General features: G+C 74.2%; 5 protein-coding genes across 5 annotated transcripts; 3 read left to right on the plus strand and 2 right to left on the minus strand.

Annotated features, from left to right (window-relative positions):
- Positions 1-375: 375 nt before the first annotated feature.
- Positions 376-1,524, minus strand: AURANDRAFT_52170 (hypothetical protein; the record flags this gene model as incomplete). Its single annotated transcript, XM_009035257.1, has 2 exons — positions 376-797; positions 942-1,524. The coding sequence occupies 2 exons, from the start codon at positions 1,522-1,524 to the stop codon at positions 376-378; spliced, it is 1,005 nt and encodes a 334-aa protein (XP_009033505.1).
- A 2,187-nt stretch (positions 1,525-3,711) lies between these two features.
- On the plus strand, positions 3,712-5,673 carry ABC34 (hypothetical protein; the record flags this gene model as incomplete). Its single annotated transcript, XM_009034681.1, has 1 exon — positions 3,712-5,673. The coding sequence occupies one exon, from the start codon at positions 3,712-3,714 to the stop codon at positions 5,671-5,673; it is 1,962 nt and encodes a 653-aa protein (XP_009032929.1).
- Positions 5,674-6,520: 847 nt separating this feature from the next.
- CHI1 (hypothetical protein) lies at positions 6,521-7,567 on the minus strand (the record flags this gene model as incomplete). The annotated part of the gene is made up of 1 exon (XM_009035256.1): positions 6,521-7,567. The coding sequence occupies one exon, from the start codon at positions 7,565-7,567 to the stop codon at positions 6,521-6,523; it is 1,047 nt and encodes a 348-aa protein (XP_009033504.1).
- Positions 7,568-9,158: 1,591 nt separating this feature from the next.
- On the plus strand, positions 9,159-10,352 carry AURANDRAFT_61009 (hypothetical protein; the record flags this gene model as incomplete). The annotated part of the gene is made up of 1 exon (XM_009034682.1): positions 9,159-10,352. The coding sequence occupies one exon, from the start codon at positions 9,159-9,161 to the stop codon at positions 10,350-10,352; it is 1,194 nt and encodes a 397-aa protein (XP_009032930.1).
- Positions 10,353-11,238: 886 nt separating this feature from the next.
- AURANDRAFT_61010 (hypothetical protein) lies at positions 11,239-15,065 on the plus strand (the record flags this gene model as incomplete). The annotated part of the gene is made up of 3 exons (XM_009034683.1): positions 11,239-11,844; positions 12,054-13,007; positions 13,332-15,065. 3 exons carry the CDS (start codon positions 11,239-11,241, stop codon positions 15,063-15,065), a joined length of 3,294 nt encoding a protein of 1,097 aa, XP_009032931.1.
- Between the last annotated feature and the right edge of the window lie 2,043 nt (positions 15,066-17,108).

Genomic DNA, 17,108 nt, shown 5'->3' on the forward strand with positions numbered 1-17,108 from the left:
GACCTGCTCGCTGAGATTCGCCGGCGAAGCCATCGGGTTGGCGCGCGCGCGTTCTCGCGGGTTGCACAGGCAGGCCAAGCTCTGCTGATTGAGCGTCAAGATGAAGCTCAAGTAGGCCTTCAAGTTGGCGCTTTCACAGCAAGGGGTATGGGGAAAACGACGGGGAGCCGCCCTTGAAGGCAGCCATGGCCAGGCCTGAGCGCGCGACCGACGGGAGCAGCGACCCCTGGAGGGCCGTCGCGTCTCGCCGTCGCAGGCCTCGTCGCGGCGACGTCGCGGCGTAGCGCGGGCGCCACCTGCATCGGGCCCCGCGCGACCTGCCCTGCGCAGCTCGCCGAGGGGAGACGCGCCCGAAGGCCGAGGGCCGTTACGGCGCTAGTCCCCCTTGACCGTGTAGCGGTCGTCGCGGGCGACGGCCGGGTCGTAGGGCTCCCAGCGGCTCGCGGGGAAGATGTGCTTGTTGCGCTCGAACCAGGCGCGCATGACGACCTTGCCCGGGTGCGTCGCGTCGCTCTCGACGCGGACGTCCGTCGGGCCGAGGCGGACGTCGTCCTTCGCGTCGAAGCGGAAGAGCGGGCCGGACTTGCCGCGGGCGCGGGACACGATGAGGTCGTGGAAGGTGAAGTGGTGGGGGATCACGAGGTCCTCCTTGACGTACATGAGGTTGTCGACGTGGACGCGGCGCAGGTCCGGGAACTCGTGCTCGAGCTGCGCCAGAGACGCCGCGAGGAACTTGGCGATCGTGTGGCCCTTGGTGATTTCGAGCGTCCGCCGGTGGCCGCTCCCGTCCCAGTAGCCTGCGCGGCGGCGGCGCGTCGGCGCGCGGGTCCCAAGGCGGCGCGGCGCGGCGCGGCGCGGGAACTCGCGCGGCGCGGGAGCTCGCGCCGCGGGGCCTCGCGCGCGCGAGCGCCGGACGAGCCGCGCCGCGACGGCCCCCGAACGAAACACGCCGCGGTCTCCGCGCCGCGCGGCGCTGTAGACGACCTCGAGCGGCTCCGCCTTGGCCCGCTCCTGGAGGGCCGTCCACTCCGCCGCGAGCGCGGCGGCCTCGCCGCGCGCCGCGGCGTCGCGGGCCCGGTCCGGGAGGAACGACGTCTCGACGTCCGGGCACTTGAGCGCCTTGGGCGCGGCGCCCTCGCCGCCGTCGCCGCAGTCGTCGTCGGCGAAGCTCAGGGCCACGGCCTTGGGCCGCTTCGAGGCCTTCTTCCGCCGCTTCGGCGCCGCGGGCTCCGCGGCCGGCGGCGCGGCGGCCGGCGCGGCCGCGGCGGCCTGCGCGGCGACGTACTGGGCCTTGGTCTGCAGGCCGCCGCCGCTGAGCACCGTGTTCAGCACCGTCGAGTCGAACTTGTCGTCGATGCGCCCGACGCCCCGGGCGGAGTCCTCCTCGAGCTTGCGCTTCTTGGCCTCGTAGGCCTCCTGGTCCGCGGCGCGCTGCTGGGTCAGGCCCGCGGCGCGCGACCCGGCCTTGGTGCCCTCGACGGTGTGGACGCCCGTGTCGCCCTCGCGCCCGAAGCCGCGGTGCATGGCGAGGCAGTGCGATCAGCAGCTCGAGTTTTATCCACTGCAACACATCTGCATCATCACTTCAATGTAGTTTCTTGCTGTCCAACATATGCTCCACACGTGGTGTTGACCGGAGATGCGCGCGCGCGGTTGGAACCCCGCCGACGAACCCCTTAGGCCTCGAGCTGCGGGAAGACGGCGATGCGGAGGTTCGTGCTCCCGTAGGGGACGAGCGTGACGTTGACGCGGGGCCCGTCGCCCGCGAGCGGGCTCTTGGGCGGCGGCGCGACGCCGCGCGCGCCGCCCGCGGCCGTCCACGCGTCGACGAGCCGGGCCTCGGCCGTCACGGCGACGGCCGGCGGCGCGTCGGCGGCGAAGGGCGGCGACGGCACGGGCCCGGCGGCGCCGTCGAAGGCCAGCGACGCCGCGAGGAGGCCGTAGTTCCACGCCGCGCCCTCCGCCGCCTCGACCTCGCGCCGCTTGAGCCGCCCGTGGATGTCCGTCTCGTTGACGGCCGTGTCGAAGCGGAGCGCGAAGGCGAGGGGCCCGCGGTGGACCTCGACGGCGCCGCCGAGGACCGCGGCCTGGCCGTCGCGGCTCGACGGCTCCCACGTCTTGGTGGCGATTTCCGCCTCCACGGCGACGACCAAAGCCTCGCCCGCGGCGAGGCGCACGTCGTTGAAGGCGCAGGGGACGAGCGGTTTTCCGCCCGCCGTCGCGCGCGTCGCCCAGCACGGCACGCGCACGCGGAGGTCGACGGCGACGTCGCTCGACAGCGTCGCGGCGTCGGCGAACGGGTAGGCCCCATCGACCCTGAGCTCGCCCCCGCCGGGCAGCGCCGTCGCGGACGGCGCGAGGGAGCTCACGACCGCCTTGCCGTCGCCGTCGACGTGGACGAGCGCGGCGACGAACTTGGGCCAGCCCTGGTGCACGTTCGCGGAGCAGCAGTAGAAGAGGTCGTAGGCGTAGGGCCCGTCGCCCGTGGCGACCTGGTTCGACGCGTGGTGGTAGACGTTGGCCGTCGCGTCGGGCCAGAGCGCCGCGGGCAGCGCGTTGAACGCGAGCCGCTCGTAGCGGTCGAAGAAGCTCGCGTTGCCCGTGATCTCGTAGGCGACGCGCATGCTGTACATGGTCTCGACGACGGAGCACGTCTCCGTGCCCCGGCTCGGCGACCGCTCGCCGCCGACCTCCTCGTCGGCCATGAACATGCCGTCGGGCTCGCCGAGGTACGCGTCGGCCCACGCGAGCGCGACGGCCGCGGAGCCGAGGTCGGCCGGCGAGCCGGACCGGCGCCATTTGAGCGGGCCGAGCTTCATGGCCTCGCCGATGTCGACGCCGTGGCGGAGGAGGTGCGCCGTGCCCGTGGCCTCCCCGTCGTCGTATTTCGCAAAGGGGTCGCCGCTCTCGAACCAGGGCTCCCAGGCGGCGCCGTCCGGCGGCGCGACGCCGCCCATGACGCCGTCGGACGCGTTCACGAGCGCGTCGTGGAGCTCGGCGACGCGTGCCCGGTCGCCGCCGGCGACGTCGTCGCGGTCGAGGAGCCACTGGAGGCCCACGAGGCCGTCCTCGTAGCGCGCGAAGCCCCAGCGGCTCGCGTTGAAGGGCGGCGCGCCCGCGGCGAGCGCGTCGGCGAAGGCGAGCGCGTGGCGCAGCACCGCGGCGGCGACCGCGGCGGCCCCGTCGGCGTCCCCGCGGAAGGCGAGGCCGTCGGCGTGCTGCGCCAGGGCCTCGACGGCGGGGTACTTGGTGAAGTAGTCGCGCGCGTTCGTCACCGGCGGCCCGAGCCAGCCCGCCGTGGCGTTCGCCTGCGCGCCGAGGATCGCGGCGACCATGGCGTCGCGGGTGGCGTCGAGGCCGCCGACCTGGTAGGAGAGCGGCACGAGCCCGTTGAGGTAGTAGGGGACGTACTGCTCCGGCGGCGCGTTGCCCTTGCCCCCGGGCAGCCAGGCGCTGTCGACGAGGTAGCTCCAGAACTCCGGGAGCGCGCCCGTGAGGCCCCGCGCCTGGAGCTGGAGCTGGTCGAGGAGCCAGCCCGCGGGCTTGACGGCGCCGGGCGCCAGCGGGCGCAGGGCCGGCGGCCGCAGCTCCGAGGCCGACGCGGCCGCGGCGGCGGCGAGGAACGCCGGGACCATCATCGCGTCGGAAGGAATTGGGGCCGTTCTTGAACTTTCCGGGGCAGTATACGTATGGCAGCCCCCTAAAAGCGAGATGGACATCTCCATCGAGCTCGGCGCGCCGCCGTCGGACGACGACGCCAGCGACGCGGGCCTCGTGGACGCGCGACGGCCCGGCGCCGCCGCCGCGGCGGCGCCGCCGGACGCGCGCGCCGCGGCGGCGCGCCTCGCCGAGGCCTACGCGCGCTGCCCCGCGGCGTCGTCGCTCGTCTTCTCGCGCGTGACGGTGCGGATCGCGCACCGGGCGCTCCTCGCGTCCGTCGGCGGCCGGGCCGCCGCGGGCGCGGTCCTCGGCGTCCTGGGCCCGAGCGGCGCGGGCAAGACGACGCTGCTCAACACGCTGTCGGGCCGCGCGCCGCGCGGCGGCGCGGCGTCGGGCGCCGTGGCCCTGCGCGGCCGGCGGCTCACGGCAGGCGCGTTCCGCGCCGAGGGCTACCTCGTCGCCCAGGACGACGCCCTCTGGCCGTCGCTCACGGCCCGCGAGACGCTCGACTTCGCCGCGGCGCTCTTCGGCGCGGGCGGCGGCGCCGTCGACGACGCGCTGGCGAGCCTGGGCCTGGGGCGCGTCGCGGACGCGCGCGTCGGCGCGCTCAGCGGCGGCGAGCGGCGCCGCGTCGCCGTCGGCCGGGCCCTCGCGAAGGCGCCCGCGCTCCTGCTCCTCGACGAGCCGACGTCGGGCCTCGACGCCGCGTCCGCGCTGCGGCTCGCGGCGCGGCTTGCGGCCCTGGCCGCGAAGCGGCGCGCGGTGCTCGTCGCGACGCTGCACCAGCCCTCGAGCCGCGTCTTCGCGACGTGCGCGTCGTGCCTCGTCCTCGCGCGCGGCCGCGTCGCGTTCTGGGGCCCGACGGGCGGCCTCGAGCCCCACGTCCGTTCGCTGGGCCTCGGCCTCGCGGCGCCGGCGCCCGCGGAGCTCGCGCTCGACGCCCTCGACGCGCACGTCGCCGGGGAGGCCGGCGTCGCGACGGTCCTCGACGCGTGGGCCGCCGCGGAGGCGGCCGCGCCGCCGCCGCCGCCGGGCCCGCCGCCGGGTCCGACGGAACAACGGGCGCCCGTGCCGCGGGCCACCGCGGTCGCCGCGCTGCTCCGGCGCCAGGCGCTTCTCGCCGCCCGCGGCGCCGCGGGCGCGCGCGGCGCCGCGGCCGCGACGCTCGGCGCCAACGCCGTCGCGGCGCTCGTCTTCTGGCGGTCGCGCGCCGACGGCCGGAACGTCCGCGCCCAATCCGCCGTCGTGACGCGCGCGTGGTGCGTGGCCTTTCTCGCGTCCCTGCCGGCCGTCGTCCAGCTCCTCGCGTGCCACGCCTACGCGTCGGAGCAGGCCAGGGTCGCGCGCGACGTCCGCAACGGCGCGCACGGCGCCGCGGACTACGTCTTCGCGACGGCGGCGGTCGCGGCGCCGAACGCCGTCGTCGCCGCGGTCGCGGGGCTCGCGGTGCCCTACTACGGCCTCGCGGGCGGCGGGGCGAGCCCCGCCGTCCTGGTGCCCTTCTTCGCGCTCGGCATGCTCGCCTGGGAGGCCGCGGCGGGCGCGTGCGCGGCGGCCGCGGGCGAGCCGGCCGTCGCCGTCGCGGCCTACGTCGTCTACACGGTCGCGGGCCTCATGTTCGGCGGCGTCGTCGTCGGCGCCGGGGACCTCGTCGGCCCGCTCGTGCTCGGCCACTACGCGACGCCCTACACGTTCATGATCCCGAGCATGGTGAGGCGCGACGCGCTCGCCGTCTCCGCCTACGAGGCCTGCGCGGACGCGGGCGGCGGCCGCGTCTGCTTCTGCGACGACTTCGACCGGCCCTGCGGCGGCGCGACGGCGCTCGCGCGGCTGACCAGCGTCATGCCCGTCGTCGGCCCGCGGAACCGCGAGGGCGCGCACGCGGCGGCGCTCCTCGCGCTCTGGGCTCTCGGCAAGGCCGCGCACGCGGCCCTGCTCCACCGCCGGACGGCGCCGACGGCCCGCGCGGAGCTCAGGCCGCCGCCCCTCTCGCGCGACGCGGGCCTGTGCTAGCGGAGTCGTCGTTCCCTTTTCGCTTACGTGGAGGTTCCCGCGACGCGGGCCTCTGCTCGCGGATTCGTCGTTCCTTTACATAGAGAGGGTCGTGGTCGTGGGCGGCGCCGCGGGGGGGCGCGGCGCGGGGTCATCTTCGCGGGGAGGGGGCTCAGCGCTTGCGCGCGAGCGGCGACGCGGGCGACGTCGGCGGCGCCGTCAGGCTCAGGGAGCTCGCCCGGCCGCCGCAGGGGTAGTTGGCCCAGGAGTCGCGCGGACTGCCGCAGACGTCGATCGCGCAGTGGTCCGCGGGCGACCGCGGCGTCGCCGGGCTCCGCGGCGACCGCGGCTCGTCGCCGCAGCGCTTGCCCTTCATGAGCCGCGACCAGAAGCTCTGCTTCGCCCGGCGCCGCGGCTTCGGGCTGTCCTGGCCCCGCCGCGGCGGCGCCGGCGCGCGCCGCTCGACGGTGAGCGTGCACGGCGCCTCGGCCTGCAGCGCGAGCTGCCGCTCGAGGCGCGCGGCCAGCGCGGCGGCGTCGACCTTGGCGTAGTCGACGCGCGAGATGCGGTCGCCGGGCCGCAGCGACCCGACGAGCTCGACGCCGACGGCTTTGATTGTGCAGTCGTCGTCGAAGGTCACGCGCGAGAGCTTGCTCACGACGACGTCGAAGGAGTCGGCCATGGTCGGCGCCGCGGGACGCGATGCCAGCGGCGGTTGCACGCCGGCGGCTGCCCGGGCAATTGCACGGCGCGCGCGCGGCACAAGCAAGCTCCGGGTGTTCCGCGAACACGCAAGACTTCAACTTTGCCTTCAATTAGAGGTTCAATCTCAACCTCCTGCTCCGTCTTTGCTTGTCGACTCGGAAAGTTACGGCCGCGCGGGAGTCGGCACGACCGCCCACATGTCCCTTGCTGCGCCGGCGCTCTTGGTGCCGTTGGCCCTGTGGAACGAGTCTCCGGTCCAGAAGGCGACTCCGCGCGCGCTGTGTTCCGCGGCGGCCGCGTACTTGAGCGCCAGCGACCGCGGGTCGTCGTACCAGCACTGGTGGATGCTGCCGTCCGTCGCGGCATACTCGAACCACGGCGTGCTCGAGGTGTTGTCCCACGATACGCCCGCGCCCGCGACCGACGCGCCGCGCCGCTCCCACGTGTCGAGGACCGTCCCGTAGCCGGCTTCGAGCTGCAGGAACGGCGGCGGCGGTTGCGCCATCACGCACGCGCCGCCGGAGCCGGCGGGCGTGCCCGCCGCGCAGGGGAAGTCGTAGCCATACCACGGGAAGCCGAGGATGAGCCGCGACGGCGGGATGCCCAGCTCGGAGTACTCCTCCACGCACGTCCGCACCGCGCCCAGCGGCGAGTTGGGTCCGGGCGAGAGCTCCGGCCAGCCGCCGACCATGTCGTAGATCATCGGGACGATGTAGTCGAGGCAGACGCCGAGGCCCGCGAAGTCGTAGCGGTCAATCTCGGACTTTGGGGCCGCGCCGAGGTCGAACGTGAGCATCGACGCGGGCCCGAGCGCGGCCTTCAGGTCGCAGGTGAGCGCGGTCACGGCGTCCCGGTGCTCGGGCGCGTTGCCCTCGATGTCGACGTTGAAGCCGTCCAAGCGGAACGCGGAGGTCAGGTTGACGACGGCGCCGACGTACGCGGCGCGCGCGCTGGCGTTGGAGAAGTGCTCCGCGTTCATCCCGAAGCCGCCCAGGACGACCTTGGCGCCCCGCGCCCGCGCAAAGGGCACGATGTCCGGCTCCTCCAGCAGGCGATCTTTCCAGACGGCGACGGTGGTCACCTTGGACCAGTCCCACAGCTTGTAGTCTCCGGCGGCCTCATTGTAGTTGTTGGAGTGGAACACGAACACCTCGGCGACCTGTGCTCCGCAGACCCCGAGCAGCCCTGCCAGCAGGCCCAGAAGCAACATAGCCGGCCGGAATCGACGCGCTCCGGGTGGTCGCTCGCGAGAAGGCTGCCCCGACGCCGCTCACGGCCAACAACTTTACTAGTGACGTCCAATGGCCGGGGGTCGCGTCCAATGGCCGCTAGCTTCGTCCAATGGCCTCGTCCCTGTCCGATCGCGGTTGGCTCATTGTCCGATCGTCCGATCGCGGTTGGCTGCCCATCCGACGGCGTCCGTCCAAGGCGGTCAATCCGGCCAATCACGCACGATGACCCCCCTCACTGACAACCGTTGGTGACCTCGCCGGGATCCGGAGCCCTCACCCTTACGCCGCGCCGCGCGCCGCCGGGGGCGCCTTGAGGCCGACGCAGACGAGGGGCGGCGCTTCGTCGCCGTCGAGGCCGAGGTCCGCGGGGCACTGGTGGGGCAGCGCCGTGCGCAGGGGCGGGACGAAGTAGGCGAGGTCCTCGGGCCGGAGCCCGCGGCTCCGCGCGTGGGCGGCGAAGACGCGGCGGAGCGACTCGCGCGCGCCGCAGTCGTAGGCCGCGGCGTCGTCGCCGTCGCGGATCTTCACCGTCACCGTCGCGGCCTCGAGCTCGAGCGCGCGCCGCGAGACGGCGGAGTAGCAGCGGCCGCGCGCGGCCCGGGCGCCGCTCCGCGCCCTCGGCGGCGCCCGCGGCCTCGTTTTCGTCGACGGGCGCGCCCGTCAGCGCCGCGAGCCAGCGGCTCAGGTCCCGCGCCTCGCCGCGGCTCAGGTCACCGCCGAGCTCGCGGAGCCGCGCCTCGAGCGCGGCGATGAGGTCGCCGACCGTCGCGCCCGTATGGATCATCGCGCGGAACCGCTCGGGCACCTCGCCGAGCCGGAGCTCGAGGGCCCGCAGCCGGTCCCGGACGAGCGAGTCGAGGTAGACGCGCGTCTTGAGCGCCTCGACGCGCTCGGCCTCCTGCTTCCGCGCCGCCTCGACGCCCTGCGCCCAGCGGTCGACGACCTTGGACGGCCGCTTGCTCGTCGCCTTCTCGGGCGTCGGCTTCGCGGGGATCGGGCGCTTCGCCGCCGCCGCCGTCGCGGGCGTCGGCGTCGCGGGGATCGGCCGCTTCGCCGCCGCCGCCGCCGCGGGCGGCGGCGTCGCGGGCGCCGCGGGCGCGGGCGCGGGCGCGGGCGCGGGCGCGGCCGCCGGCGTCGCGGGCGCGGGCGCGGCCGCCGGCGTCGCGGGCGCCGGCCGCCGCTTCTCCTTCTTCGGGCTGCCCCCGCCGAAAATCTTCTCGGCGAACCAGCGCGCCGTGCCCCGGGGCGTCGCCGGCTCCGCGTCGTCGTCGTCGTCGTCGTCGTCGCCGCGCGACGTCGGCGTCGTCCGCAGGTTCCGTCGCGAGTCCGTGATCTGCTCCTCGAGGGACGCCATCGCTCCGGTCCGTCCCGCGCCGCGATGCCAACGTCCGCGTCCGCCGCAATTGGGACGGGCGTGATGGCACGACGAATGATTGTTTGGGGGCTGCCGAGAATCTGGGCGACGCCAACCCAATGCACGGCACGGCACCATCAAACCTTTGTGATCACGAGATCGGCCATGTTGAGGCGCACACGCCTCGGGAGCCCAGCCTGCGAGGCAGAAGCAACATGTCCATGCGCCTGGCGACGGCCGTCGCGTGCGGCCTCGCGGTCGCGGCGGCCTTCGCGCCGCCGCGCGGACCGCTCCGCGCGTCGCCCGCGCGCGGCGCGTCGGCGGCGGGCGCGACGACGAGCGCCGGCGACGACGTCTGCGCCATGCTGTCGCTCAACGCGCGCGGCGTCAACGGCGCCACGGTGCGCGCGGCGCGGGAGGCCCTGGGCGAGGCCCACGTCTTCGCGACGGCGTCGCTCGACGAGGCCGAGGTCGCCGCGCGCGTCATCGTCGACCGCGGCTACGGCGTCGTTTTGGCGGGCGGCGGCGACGGCACGCTCGCGTCGACCGTCGCGTTCCTGCGCGCGGCCGCCGGGGACCTGGCGGCCGTGCCGGCCATCGCGGCGCTGCCGCTGGGCACGGGCAACGCCGTGGCGCGCTACGTCGGCGGCCGCGGCTACCGCGCGTGGCGCGGGCCCCGGGGCGTGCGGCGGTGCGTGGACGCGCTGCGGGAGTCCGCGCCGCGGCGGACGCTCGACGTGCCCATCCTCGAGACGGGGGGCGGCGACCTCTGCTTCATCGCGGGCATGGGCTACGACGCCTTCATCCTCGACGACTACGAGCGATTGGTCCGGTCCGTCCGGGGAACGCCGCTCGCGAGGCCGCTCGGCAGCGTCTTCGGCTACTTCGTGGCCACGGCGCTCCGCACGCTGCCGGGCTACGTCGGCGGCCGGCGCGCCATGCGCGTGCGCGTGAGCTCGCCCGACGCGGCCTGGGTCGACGGCCGCCGCGGCGACGCCGCGGTCAGGGTGCGGCACGCGGACGGCGGCGACGTGCTCTACGAGGGCGCGGCGACGATCGTCGCCGGCGGCACGACGCCCTTCTACGGCGGCGGCCTGCGCCTCTTCCCCTTCGCGCGCAGCGACCCGGGCGGCAAGCTCCACCTCCGCGTCGCGACGATGTCGCCGTGGCGCTTCGTGCCGAACGTGCTCGGCGTCTTCGCGGGCCACTACCGCGCGCCGGCCGAGGCCTTCGACTTCCTCGGGGACGAGTTCACCGTGGCGCTGCTGGACGGCAAGCGCTACCCGTTCCAGCAGTCGGGGGACGCCGTCGGCGCGCGAAACGAGTTCACGCTCCGCGTCGCCGGCGCCGTGACCTTCGTCGACTTCCTCGGCCCGCCGGCGCCCCTGGCCCACCTCGTCGCCCACTAAGACATTAAAACCCTAGTTCGCCGCGACGGCGGGGTAGCCCGGGAGGGACTTGCCCGGCGGCGGCGCCTTCCGCGTGTACTTGTCCGGGACGCCCGTGTCGTTGCGCTCGCGGTCGAGGACGGCGTACATGGCCCGCGCGTGGGCGCCGACGCCCTGCATGTGGGAGTTGCGGTTGATGTAGTAGTAGGCGCCGAAGTCGCGGCCGATCTTCTCCGTGTTCGACATGAGGCGCAGGTACTTGAAGACCGGGTGCGCGTCGGGCCCGTCGACGCGGACCTTGGCCATGAGGCGGAAGCTCGCGTCGTTGGGGTGGACGCCGCAGGAGACGAAGAAGTCGACGAACTCCTGGTCCGTGAACTTGGGCCCGAACTCGTCCGACGGGAACGCGAGGATCTGCACGCCGTCGACGGGCGAGATGTCGTCGGAGATCCGCTTCAGCGCCGCGACCTCTTCGCGCGCGTCCGGGCCGTGGATGCCGACGTTGACGATGATGCACTTGCGGTGGTGCAGGTCGTCGAAGGGGAAGGGCCAGCCGCGCGCCGTGTGGGCCACGAGCTTGTAGAAGCGGCTCGTCTTCGTGTGGTAGGCCGCCTCCTTGACCGTGAGCTCCTCGAGGCGGTCCGTGCGGAAGCCGTCGATGGGCGGCAGCTCCTCGAGGAGCGCCGACATGGCGTTTTTGATGGTCCGGAACCTCGACTCGGGCCTCGAGTACGCTCGTCTCGAACCGGAAATGATCGAAAAAGCCCGGCCCACCTCCGCCGACGCACACTTCACCGTGGGTGCATCATTGGGAATGCTGCCCTTCATGCTGCCCCCCGCAGAAGCTCGGCGGCGCTCGCGGCCACACGACGAAGTCGTCTTTGCGGCCCCCGCGGCTCCCGGGACCATGAGCGGCGCGCTGGACGAGGCCCTCGCGGCCATCCACACGGCGACGAGCCTCCTGTCGGAGCTGCGCTGCGACGGCGAGGTGTCCGGCGACCACGAGGGCGGCGCGGACGCCGACGCCGCCCCGGCGGCGCCCCCGCGCGGGGCCGACGAGCTCCGGGGCCTCCTGGAGCAGCTCAGCGGCGTGAGCGTCCAGGTGCTGCTGAGCGCGACGAGCCCCGGCTCCACGGTCCTCGTCGCGAAGGACGACGACGACAGCAGCGACGACGACGGAGACGAGCTCGTGATGACGGAGCTCGACCCCGCGGAGGCCGCGGCGACCCTGGGCCTCGCGGCGCCGGCCGTCGACGACGGCGGCGACGACGGCCTCAGCAGCGACGACGAGCCGCTGCAGAGCGCGCCCGTCACCCTCGGCTCCGCGGACATTGCGAAACTCAAAGCCGTGAACGCGGGCCGCGCGGCGCCGCGCCGCGCGCCCGCGGCCATCGCCTGCGAGTACGTCGCCTACGCCGACGAGGTCCTCGACTTCCTGCGGGGCGGCCACGCGGCCTTCGCGCACCTCTTCGACAAGTCGCTCCGCCGCGCGCACGGCGCGCGGCGCGCGACGGTCGAGGCCCGGGCGGGAAACGAAACGATTCCACGCGACTTCCATGTGCGCGTATTCGCACTGTTTCGACGCGAGGCTTTCTGCCGTGCTTCGAGAACTCGACGAGAGCGATCGATTCGTCCAAACATCAGCCGAATCGACTTTGACCGAGCTCGAGAGTTCCGAAGTTCGTTCGGGATAACCCGGCTCACGGGTTGTTTCCGGCGCAGGTCAAGGCGCGCCGCGCGGCGCTCGACGGCGCGGCGCCGCCCGCCGGCGAGTCGGCGCCCGCGGCGGCGGCGGCGCGGCCGGCCTACTCGCCCCTCCACCGGCCCGAGGTCCCCGACGCGGTCGCGCGGCTCGATGCGACCGACGCCGCGCGCTTCCGCGCGGCGCGGCGGAACCGCGCCCCCGCGGCCCTCGCGGGCGCGCTGGGCAGCGGCGACGAGGGGCGCGTGCGCCTCGCGGCCTGCGCGCTCGAGCCCTTCCTCGAGCTCCTCGGGCCGCGGCGCGTCGTCGGCCTCCGGCTGCCCGGCGGCGGCGGCGCCGCGCCGCCGCGGGCCGACGGCCCGCCCCGGAGCGTCGCCGACGCGCTGCGCGTCGACGACGTCGCGGCCCCCGCGACGGCGCCCGTGACCGCGGCGTCCTTCGCGGCCTGGCTCGGCTCGCCGCGGAAGGTCGCCGCGGCCGCCGTCTTCGGCCTCAACGGGTCCGTCGCGGGCGCGCTCCTCGAGGCGCCCCTCGCCCAGCTCGGCCGCGACCTGGGCCTCGAGGCGCGCCCGAACTTCGCGGGAGAGCTCGAGGCGACGTGGGCGTCGCCGGACCACGCGGAGCCCTGGGCCTGCGGGCCCGCGGACGCCACCCTCCTCGCGCTCCACGGCGCGCTCGACGCCGTGCTCGTCCCGCCCAAGGCCCTCGCGGACGCCGAACGCGCGCCCGGCGCCGCGGCGGCGGCCGCGCCGGCCGGGCCCTGGCCCGAGCGCGCGCGCGGCGCCGCGCTCCGCGCGCGCGTGCGCCCGGGCGACGCGCTCTTCGTGCCCGCGGGCTGGGCCCTCGAGCTCGCGGCGGCGCCGGGCCAGGACCTCGCCCACGTCCTCTGGGTCGCCAAGACGTGGCTCACGACGAACCGCGACGTCGCCCACTGCGTGCCGCCCGAGGCCCTCTCGGGCGGCGCGGACGACCCCGTCGCCTGAGCGCGCGCGGCGCCCACGCACCGCGGCGCCCCCGCGTAACCATGCCCGACGAATGGCTAGCGACTCACGATTGCGACTTCACGGACCCTTCAACGAGCCCTCGAATCGCTGCGTTACATCGACTATTTCGACTGCCACCGCCGTTTCCGTCACCTCGGAACGACGGCGCTCGCAAGCTAGCACCAGCTCCCGGACCACGCGCGGGCTCTTTTGAGCTCTGAGAAGCAGCGTCAAGACCCGGATCCTCGTAATTGAGGCGTCGGGGAGGTCCGAAGTTCACCTACACACTCAACCATGTCGGGACGTCTGCTCCAGGAAGCTCAGCCCTACACGGTGCCCGAGGGCGGCGCCATGGGCATCCTCTTCGGCGTGCTCTGCCTGACGGGCCTGCTCTGCGTCGCGGGCATCGTCCTCGACAAGGGGTCGACGTTCAAGGACGTGCTCCGGCCCGGCGACGGCTTCCTGAGCGCGCGCGGCCAGAGCGCCTGGTACTCCATCGCGCTGAGCTTCTTCGCGTCCGGCATGGGCGCCTGGATCGTCTACGGCACGACGGAGATGGGCGCGACGCGGCCCATCTCGTGGTGGGGCGTCATCGGCTACTCGACGGCGTCGGCGTTCCCCGCGGTCCTCCTCTGCTGGCTCGGCCCGCGCATCAAGACCGTCGTCGGCGCCGCCTCCGGCTTCTCGGCGACGGACTTCGCCCTGAGCCGCTACGGCCGCCTCATGCACCTCCACGTCTGCTGCATCAGCTGCTTCTACATGTACATCTACATGGTCGCGGAATTGACGTCCATCGGCAACGTCTACGCCACGTTGGTCGGCAAGTCCGTCGCCGGCGACGACTCCGAGCACTTCACGACGAAGATCGCCATCTGCGTGGCGCTCTTCACCTGGGCCTACACGGCCCTCGCGGGGCTGCCGGCGTCGATCCTCACGGACAAGTTCCAGGGCGTCGTCATCACGTGCGTCGTCATCATGCTCCTCGTCGCCACCACCACCCTGAAGTCCAACGAGGTGTCGAAGCAGGAGTACGACGACGCCACGGGCTGGTTTTCGAAAGGCTTCGAAGCCCTGGTGACCCTGTGGATCGCGATCTGTTCGGCGGAGCTCTTCAACCAGGGCAACTGGCAGCGCGTCTGGGCCGCGCGGTCCGACAAGGACATGAAGATCGGCTTCCTCGCCGGCGCCGTCCTCGTGACGCTCGTCATGTTGTTCTTCGGCGTCATGGGCACCATCGCGTACGCGCGCGACCGCGAGTCGTACGACACGTGGCAGAAACTGGCCTACCTCTCCTTCTTCGACCTCCTGCGGAACCTGCCGCGCTTCTGGCACTACGTGACCCTGGCGCTCCTGACGACGCTCGCGGCGTCGTCGTTGGACACGCTCCAGAACGGCATCGCCTCCGTCTTAAGCCGCGACCTGCTCAAGCAGAAGCTCAACACGAACTGGTCGCGCCTCGTCGTCGTCGGCTTCAACATCGCCGCGATCATCCAGGCGTCGGACCGCTTCGAGGTCGTGCCCCTGTTCCTCGTGGCGGATTTGGTGTGCGCGACGGCCGTCTTCCCGCTCTTCCTGGGTCTGTGGACGGACGATTTGGTCGTGGGCCCGCTGACGATCCCGGCGCCGACGGAGCTCGGCGCGTTCCTCGGCGCCTTGGCGGGCATCGCCGCGGTGATGGTCAACGGCGAGATCAACGACGTCAACAAGGCCGTGAACCCCTACACGGGGAAAGTCTACGACAAGTCCGCGTTCGCGTATTTCTGGGGCATCAATTCCAAGTCCGACGGCAGCCCCTACGAGTGCGCGCTCTGCGGCACGAAGCTCATGGTCACCTTCATCGTCGTGCCCCTCGTCTCCGCCGCGGCGACGGTCATCTTCTCCTACGTCGACGTCTACGTCGGCGGCGACAAGGCGAAGCAGCCCTTCATCATCGTGCCGCGCCTCGACGGCGACGACGACGCGCTCCTCCCGGCCAAGGACCTCGAGCTCGACGCCATCCAGGTCGCCGACGACGACAAGAAGAGCCCCGACGAGGAGCTCACGAATTAGACGGTGCTCGGGCCGCCCCGCGCCGCGCGACCCAAGTCGCCCGGGCCGGCGGCCGCGCCGAACAAGCGAGCCCTCCCCCCCGCCGTCCCGCCTCACACCGCCTCGACGGCCCCTCTCCCCGACGCCGCCGTCCCGCCTCACACCGCCTCGACGGCCGCCCCATGCCCCCCCCCCCCCCCCCGCGCCGACCACGCCCGGCGACGATCCCGCCGCCCGAGGACGCGGCCTAAAGGCGACGCGCACCCGCTCGGATCGAGCCGCGCCCCGAAAGGAGAAGAAAAACGTCGCGTTAGGCCCCCGCGAAGGCGGCCTTGGCGTACTCGTAGGAGCCGATCATGATGCCGCAGGCCGGCGCGACCTTGAGGAGCCGCGGCGCGGCGCCCGCGAGGAGCGCGCGCGGGCCCTCGGCCCGGGCGATGGTCCGCATGTTTTCCCAGGTCGACGGGTCGCCGCCGCGGTCGAGGTGCGCGTCGACCATGGCGCGCGTCTTCGCGACGTCGAAGGGCGTCGTCGCGAGCGCCGCGAGCGCGCCCGCGGCGACGCCCGCGGCGCCCGCGGCCGCGGCGCCGTCGTTTCGCCGGTTGCCGCCCCGGAGCCGCTCGTAGGCGAGCCAGTAGCAGGCCGAGAAGGGCACGTCGCGCCAGAGCGTCGACCCGAGGCCCCGCCAGAGGCTCGCGGCGCCGCGCGCGGCGACGGTGCGCCGGAGCGCGGCGCCGTAGGCGCCGCGGCCCTCCGGGGGCAGCGCCTGGAGCTGGGTCCGCGCGAGCTCGAAGGGCGCGACGGCCGCCGTCGCGAGGCACCGCGCGGCGGCGCCGGCGACCGCCGGCGCGGCGGCGACGTCGCCGAGCGCGCGCCGGAGCTCGTCGTAGGCCGTGAAGTAGAGCACCGTGTTCGGCACGGCCATGGCGAGCGTCGGCCCCAGGCCCGCGTACAAACCCGCGGCGCCCTCGGCCCGCGCGATGCGGCCCAACAGCAGCGCCGTCTCGACGATCTCGGGCCGCCGCGGCGCCGCGCGCGGCGCCGCCGCGGGCTCGCACCTACCGAGGGCGACGGTGACGGTCGCTCGTCGTGCGCCCGCCCCACATCTCTCGAAATTCACGACGCGGGCTCGCGCGCGCCGGGCTCGCCGCAGTCGAAGATGCGCGGCGCCGCGCGCTTCGGCAGCGTGTGCTCCATGAGGCCGTTGTTCAGCACGAAGACGCCGCAGCTCGAGCACTTGGCGAGCTCGCCGGCGCCGGACGCGACGCCGGACGACAGCTGGAGCCGCGTCTTGACGACCTAGAGCAGGGGGGGCGCGTGCGCGGCGCGGGTCGACGGGCGGCGGGGCGCGGGCGCCGCGCGTCCATGGGCGTCACGACGAGCGCCGTGAGCGTCGCGCCGGCGCTCGCCGCGACCATGCGCTGGCCCAGCGTGATCTCACCCATCGCGGCGCGCGGAGCAATACTCTCGCCACGAAGCAGAGCGTGCCTCGACTGAAGGCGTCCTTGACCTTGAGCACCTTGATGGGACGTTTGCGTCATGTTGCCTCCAGGCTCCTCCTTAGACGCGCTTCTTCGGCCTTCGCGGCGCGTCGTCGCGGACGCCGGCGAGGGCCCGCGCGGCGTCGGCGAGCGTCGCGTGGGCCGCGTCGACGACGGCCGGCCTGGGCAGGAAAAGGGTGCGACATTCCCAACTTCAAAGGCTCCTATCTCGGTCGTTTTCCGCTCGTTTCGGCTGATTTTTGGACGAGCGATCATCTCTCGGAGCGCTCTCGAAGCGTGGGCGCTGTTTCCGAAACGCGCGCGCGCGGAACACTCACGTTGAAGCGACGTTGAATCACCCTTGTCCTGCTCCGCGGCCGGCGCGGCGCCGACGGCGCCGAGCGCGAGGGCCGCCGCGGCGACGCGGCCGCGCGGCGACAGCGGCGCGTGGTCGCCGTAGCCGAGCGTCGTCGCCGTGACGAAGGCGAAGTAGGGGCCGTCGGCCGGCGGCCAGCCCTCGAGCGCGCCGAGCGCGGCGCCCGCGGCGGCCAAAACCGCGGCGACCGCGGCCGGCCGCGCGCCG

The sequence above is a fragment of the Aureococcus anophagefferens genome (genome assembly GCF_000186865.1).
Source record: "Aureococcus anophagefferens unplaced genomic scaffold AURANscaffold_2, whole genome shotgun sequence".
Classification (NCBI taxonomy): domain Eukaryota; class Pelagophyceae; order Pelagomonadales; family Pelagomonadaceae; genus Aureococcus; species Aureococcus anophagefferens.